This window comes from Siphateles boraxobius, unplaced genomic scaffold, assembly GCF_051911475.1.
Source record: "Siphateles boraxobius isolate OS27281-9 unplaced genomic scaffold, OSU_SipBor_1 175, whole genome shotgun sequence".
Taxonomy (NCBI): domain Eukaryota; kingdom Metazoa; phylum Chordata; class Actinopteri; order Cypriniformes; family Leuciscidae; genus Siphateles; species Siphateles boraxobius.
The window spans coordinates 531,327-538,394 of NW_027508783.1; the positions used below are offsets into that span (position 1 = coordinate 531,327).

Below are 7,068 nucleotides of genomic sequence, written 5' to 3' on the forward strand. Positions count from 1 at the left end.
ATGCACTAAAATCACGTGACACCCTGTAGACCGGGCTCCCTCCAAGAAGTGAATGAGTTTTGAACTCTTAAAAACGGCATTAAAGGGATAAATCGGCCAAAAATGATATTTAACCCATGCATTACTCACCCTCAAGCCGTTCGAGATGCATATGTCAATCTTGTTTCAGACAAACACATTTTCAGTTATTTTAGAAAATGTCTTAGACCCTTCAGTGGATATAATGTGAAGCAATGGGGTCCACCTCCTTCAAGTCCCAAAATGTGCATACATCCTTCACAAAAGTAATTCATCCGGCTCCAGGGGGATAAACGAAGGCCTTCTGAGGGTAATCCGTGCGGTTTTGTCGTAAAAATATACATATTTAAAACTTTATAAATGAAAATATCTGACTTCCGTCAACGATCGACGCGCGTTCACGGGTGATGGAAGTCGGCGTACAAGGTATGACGTAGTGTAGGAACCGTCGTGACGTAGAACGAACGCGCCAGCGCAGCCAGAGAGCAGAGCAAAACAAAACACCACTCAGGATTTCCGTGAAGAGTTATTTGATTTAGCGTATTTAACAGAAAATGTCGGAGGATTTTGATATTAGAGAAGAGGATATTGAGCTTTTGCCACAGCGATCAAGAACTCAGGAATATGGAGGAGGCTGCATTAGCAGTGGCACAACTAACGTTAACAGCCTCGAGTAGCCAGAGAGTCCGGGAGACATGGTGGTGCTCATGCAGGAGATGCGAGCCCATGCCAACAGAGGTCGAGAGTGTTTGCTGCCATGAATGGAATACTGGAATGCCACCTATGGAAGCCATTGATGCTGCTGTTGAGATGACTGAGTCCAACTGTGTTACAGAAGATGATGGCTTTCCGCCTTTGTTGAGCCAAAGTGTTCTTGAAATTATCTTCCGTTTACCTCGTATAAACTGGAGACGTTGTCCAATGCCTGAAGGAACCGGGGGCAGACTAATGGTGGAGTAAGTTTCGTTTTGTGTAAATGTTATTAGAGGTCCGGCTGATCGATGTTACTCACAAATTGCATTTATTTTACAGTCAACTTCGCCTGGTAGCATACCGAGTTGTGCTTGAATAGATGCTGAAAGGGGAAAAACTTGGAATAGGCAACCGTAAGGTTCTTCCCTCCTGTGTTGTTCAAGCCATAAGGGAAAAATACGCATCCCAGTCTGGATCCTATGTGGGTTTCAGAGAAGCAGATGATGCCTTTGCCATGATGTAGTGAAGAAGTCTGCTACCTACTAAATTATTTTTCTTGAATAAATATATATACTTCATGTACTTTGTTTCCTGTAATGTTTGATTCAACCACGATTATTTTGTGTTTAACTGGTAAACAATTTTTTTTTATTTTTGTAAATACAATTTGTACAAATTTTCAGTATCGTGTTTGTAGTTTCTAAATAAATTATAATACTCATACTTTTATCAACAAAGAAACGTTACTGATTTTTAATTTCTAAATTGTGTTACTATCATCACATCAATGCTTTTCCTTCAAGACAACTGTTCTGTAACATGACATAAATAACAAAACAATGAAATGTTAGAAAAAGTAGAATTTGAAACTAAAAAAGAAATTAAACCGTGAAAAAAATAATACTTTTGTTAAAGTCCCACTAAGGCACAAGAGTTTATGTAAAGCATTGCAGAGGCTTTACTTGGAAAATCTTGACTGGTGCTTTGAAATAGCATCTTCTTTGGCAGGTTTTGGCTTTCGTGCAATATTTGCTGGTAATGTGGGAACAGTGACTTGAGATGACTCGTCTGGAACAGCAATGTTTGGGTTTCTACGGTACTCCAGAACTACATTAACCAGTTCATCTCTAAATGTTTGTGTAGTTGATTCAAACAATTTCTTAGCTACCCACTCCTTGGAGTGCTTGGGAAACACAACATTGTAGCGTTGTACTCCTAGAAAGAAACAAGACATACACGTTACTGTGCAATATATTATTAGCCTAATGTTAAACTACTGACCCATTCATACAAATAAGCACTTTGTATTACATTTCATAATTTGGAATTCACTATTGTGTGAAACTTTTGTTGTGGTAATGTTCTTTACTTACCAGAGGTGGTTGTGGCCTGTTTGCGATGTACGTTTTCATTATGATCCATAATTGCAAGCTGTGTGCGTGCAGACATGGAAGAGTAATGAAAGTGCAAGTTCTTTGAACAGTACTTCAGTAGCATGGAGTGGAAAACTTCAAGCTTTCCTGTAAAATAAGGAAACATAATTAGCCTGGTGTTCTAAGTAATCACTTTCAACATAAACACACACAATGTGTTTTTGGTGTAACATACCTGTATGCTTAAACAGGGACATTTGCTGCAGGTCCTTCAGAATACCTTTGTCCAGAACTATTTTCTCCAGCATATGGTATGCACGAGACTCTTTCATAATCCACCTCTTCCGTCTCTGTTGGTCAGGATTGAGGGCAGGATGGAGACATCTCTGTTCTAGCCCATCCTCGGTCCAGCTATGTTCCCCAGATATGTGATGAAGTATTGACTTCCATTTCCAGATTAAGTCCTACATAACATAAGTTAAACATTTCATTATTTGGTTTTTATTTAATCTACTTGAATATCATCTTTGTAATGTTACATGGTGTACAAATAAAAACTTACTTCAGAGTCACCTCCACAACTAGAGCAGCAATACCACAAATGGTTGCAGATATACTTGATCCAGGGCTGGAGATCTCTGTTGTCCTTGTATCTTGACAAGGACAATAATTTCTTTAGCAACCCTGAGAAAACATTATTGATACGGTAATTACACAAAATATGATTGAATGTATATAAAAAAGTATGTTTTTAATTACTAAAAGTAATCCTTGAGTAAAGGTTCACATCCAATCGAATTGTGAAAATTAAAAACAGTGTTGTTCATTTGCAAAATGAAATTTTAACTGACACAATTTCTTACCCTTCACCACATGCCAAATGTCAAACTCGTGGTGAATAAATGGATAATCCTCCCGCATGATCTTTCTTATGGATGCTGATCTGTCAGTGGTCAACACATCTACTTTGATGCCTTTCTCCAAAATTTGATTTAGGCCTCTTTTAAACCCAATAAGCTCCATGGCCGTTGAGCTAGATGCTTCTGTTACCTTAAAAAAATAAGATACAACAAACATATTCTTTATATTGTTGAAACATGTTTCATCATTCTTTATAGTGTTTTAAGTTAGGGTGTAATATTTTGTAAGTTTGTACATTAATTTAAGTATATTACCCTTAGTGCTGTTTACTAATTAAAATATTACATAATTGTACACTGTATTTATCAACATGTACACTCACCTGCACCAACTCAAAATGTACAATTTTATCGGTTGTGCCATAAGACTATATGTGTTATATTTTGCTGAAAAAGCAGGGCTGTAGCAGGTAAAACATAAGATGAAACAATAATTGTTTTGTTTTTCATATTTCTTTTAATTATTGTAAGAAAGGTGTCTCATTTACCTGTCTGATCTCCCATCCCCAGATAAATGCACCTCACTCTGTAATGCAGTTTGAATCTGTAAATCATTCAGAATCCCTGCTAGTTTTTCTTTGTAAGTTGCATCAACTGCAGGAATGAGGTATGAAGACTGCATTGAATAGAAAGCGGTTTTCTTTGGCACCTGTAAGTTCAGCAGTGCAGCCCAACCCACTGAGCAAGCGACGTCTGTGGACATACAAAACAGGTTGATATCACGTCCGTCCGTCCAGGCCATGATCTGAACGTCCATTGACAGCCACAATTAGTCGATTAATGACACTGAGAAATTATGTCCCATCAGGCCATAATCTAAACGTCCACTGACAGCCAGAATTAGTCGAGAACAGACGTTCATACTGGCTTTAAACTGGACGTCCGTTGACATCCAGAAAAAGTCAATAAACGACTTGAATAAAGATGTCCAATCTGGCCACAATCTAAACGTCCGTTGACATCCAGAATTAGTCGAGAACAGACGTTCATACTGGCTATAATCTGGACGTCCGTTGACATCCAGAATTAGTCGATGAATGACGTGAATAAAGATGTCCAATCTGGCCACAATATACACGTCCACTGACATCCAGAACTAGTCGAGAACAGACGTTCATACTGGCTATAATCTGGACGTCCGTTGACATCCAGAATTAGTCGATGAATGACGTGAATAAAGATGTCCAATCTGGCCACAATCTAAACGTCCGTTGACATCCAGAATTAGTCGATGAATGACGTGAATAAAGATGTCCAATCTGGCCACAATCTAAACGTCCGTTGACATCCAGAATTAGTCGAGAACAGACGTTCATACTGGCTATAATCTGGACGTCCGTTGACATCCAGAATTAGTCGATGAATGACGTGAATAAAGATGTCCAATCTGGCCACAATCTAAACGTCCGTTGACATCCAGAATTAGTCGATGAATGACGTGAATAAAGATGTCCAATCTGGCCCCAATCTAAACGTCCACTGACATCCAGAACTAGTCGAGAACAGACGTTCATACTGGCTATAATCTGGACGTCTATTGACATCCAGAATTAGTCGATGAATGACGTGAATAAAGATGTCCAATCTGGCCACAATATACACGTCCACTGACATCCAGAACTAGTCGAGAACAGACGTTTATACTGGCTATAATCTGGACGTCCGTTGACATCCAGAATTAGTCGATGAATGACGTGAATAAAGATGTCCAATCTGGCCACAATCTAAACGTCCGTTGACATCCAGAATTAGTCGATGAATGACGTGAATAAAGATGTCCAATCTGGCCACAATCTAAACGTCCGTTGACATCCAGAATTAGTCGAGAACAGACGTTCATACTGGCTATAATCTGGACGTCCGTTGACATCCAGAATTAGTCGATGAATGACGTGAATAAAGATGTCCAATCTGGCCACAATATACACGTCCCCTGACATCCAGAATTAGTCGATGAATGACGTGAATAAAGATGTCCCATCAGGCCACAATCTAAACGTCCACGGACATCCAGAACTAGTCGAGAACAGACGTTCATACTGGCTATAATCTGGACGTCCATTGACATCCAGAAAAAGTCAATAAACGACTTAAATAAAGATGTCCAATCTGGCCACAATCTAAACGTCCGTTGACATCCAGAATTAGTCGATGAATGACGTGAATAAAGATGTCAAATCTGGCCACAATCTAAACGTCCGTTGACATCCAGAATTAGTCGAGAACAGACGTTCATACTGGCTATAATCTGGACGTCAGTTGACATCCAGAATTAGTCGATGAATGACGTGAATAAAGATGTCCAATCTGGCCACAATATACACGTCCACTGACATCCAGAATTAGTCGAGAACAGACGTTCATACTGGCTATAATCTGGACGTCCATTGACATCCAGAAAAAGTCAATAAACGACTTGAATAAAGATGTCCAATCTGGCCACAATCTAAACGTCCGTTGACATCCAGAATTAGTCGATAAATGACAGAAAATATGTTAATCGAAACATCAACAAATAAAAAAAAAGACTTTCACGATGGCTATAACCAGAATTGACAGTAAAAAAGAAAAAAGAAAAGAAAAATGGCAGTGGTGAAGAGACAGCATGGCTAAAGGCTGATTTTTTTTAATTTTTTTTTTAAATTATTAAATGCTTGAAGAAAACTACAACAAAACACAAAAACATTAACAACCATTGTCATTGTCATAACATTACCACCGTACTCCAGAGTCCCTCAGTCCAAACTAATTTCCTATATCTTTCAATCCAGATTAAGTGCCAAGTCCTTAAACACAGCCAGTGTTCTAACAGAAAGAAGGGTAATGTCATTCTTAAGTCTTTTGAGAGAGCACTTATCAAACCTACAATTAACTTAAAGGTATAATTTCTCTCATTTTGTTAGTATTTATGAGGTAAAGTTCAAACTTTTTTTCCACGGAATGTCACTTACAGAACCATGCCAATAAGAAATTAGGCTACATATGGCATAGAAACGGACTCCTACCGAAACAAGACAAAATTTTCTTGTTGTTTTTTTATTTAGATGAAGAAAGGCATGATTTACCTACAAACGTCTTACACAGATCCACTGAGCAACAAAGAGATGGAAAAAGAAAATCCTTTATAAAACATGATAACTCCTTGTGGCACTGCATCAGCCAGATTGCAAACTCTTTTGGAGTAACAGGAATTCCATGCTTTACCAAGAACTAAGAATAATTACAAATTGAACCATTTTGATTGAAAAGTTGAGATACAAAAATAATTCCGTTACCCATCAAAGAAAATAGATTTATGTTTATACAGTAGGTCCTTATTCCAAATTATATATAAGAGGGACGACATTTGCCTAAAGGAATAATTTGACGGGGTTATTCATTATTATAATTACAAGAATTTTAAACCCCCTAGTAAAACATAACATTAGGATCAGATTCCAGATAGAGGCGGGCTTAATAAAGTTTTTTATCCAATTTATTATAAAGGTGTTGTTTAAAGTGGTAAAATCAAGAAAGTTTAACCCCCCCCCCCTCCCCCCTTCTCAATGGAGTTACAGATTTTCTGACAAAATGGCTAAATGCTGCATTTATGTTTCTGCTTCAAATCAAGGACATACTCCCGCAGACCCGTCTGCGTAGCTGCGAACCCCCCTCCGAGCCCCGCCGTACCTCGACGTGTGCACCTCCAAAAATGTGTAACCCTATCTTTGCGTTGAGGCAGGCCCCAAGGACTTTGTCAACTCGTCCTGTATGTTGATAGTCGGTGTTAAGCAGCCTACTGTGGGGTAGCAGTCACTGAATTTTTGCAAATAAACTCACACATATTTTGGTTACAATAACGGTTATTCGTTTGTAATATGTAACATTTTGAAATTAGCCCTTCGCCAGCAAGCAGGTTTTTTTGGGCAGTTTTTAAAGTTTGCTTGATAACATAAACTGGCAGACACCTTGCAAATAACCTCACACTTATCACCTAGCGTTATCTGCATTTATTATCACCTTTCGCATTATGCGAAAGGGTCGCGAGCGCCTTAGCTGCGTGGAGTTGACGCTAGCTAAGTGTG

The 7,068-nt window shown here is 38.6% G+C and overlaps 1 protein-coding gene across 2 annotated transcripts; it reads right to left on the reverse strand.

The window, feature by feature from the left end:
* Positions 1-315: 315 nt before the first annotated feature.
* On the reverse strand, positions 316-2,528 carry LOC143740600 (uncharacterized). Of its 2 annotated transcripts, none has more exons than XM_077232572.1 (3): positions 2,365-2,528; positions 2,085-2,231; positions 316-1,926 (listed from the first exon to the last, which is right to left on the reverse strand). In XM_077232572.1, the coding sequence occupies exons 1-3, from the start codon at positions 2,414-2,416 to the stop codon at positions 1,670-1,672; spliced, it is 456 nt and encodes a 151-aa protein (XP_077088687.1). In that variant the 5' UTR covers positions 2,417-2,528; the 3' UTR covers positions 316-1,669. The 2 variants fall into 2 exon arrangements, with proteins under 2 accessions (XP_077088687.1, XP_077088686.1); XM_077232571.1 differs by having other exon boundaries at positions 2,320-2,528.
* Between the last annotated feature and the right edge of the window lie 4,540 nt (positions 2,529-7,068).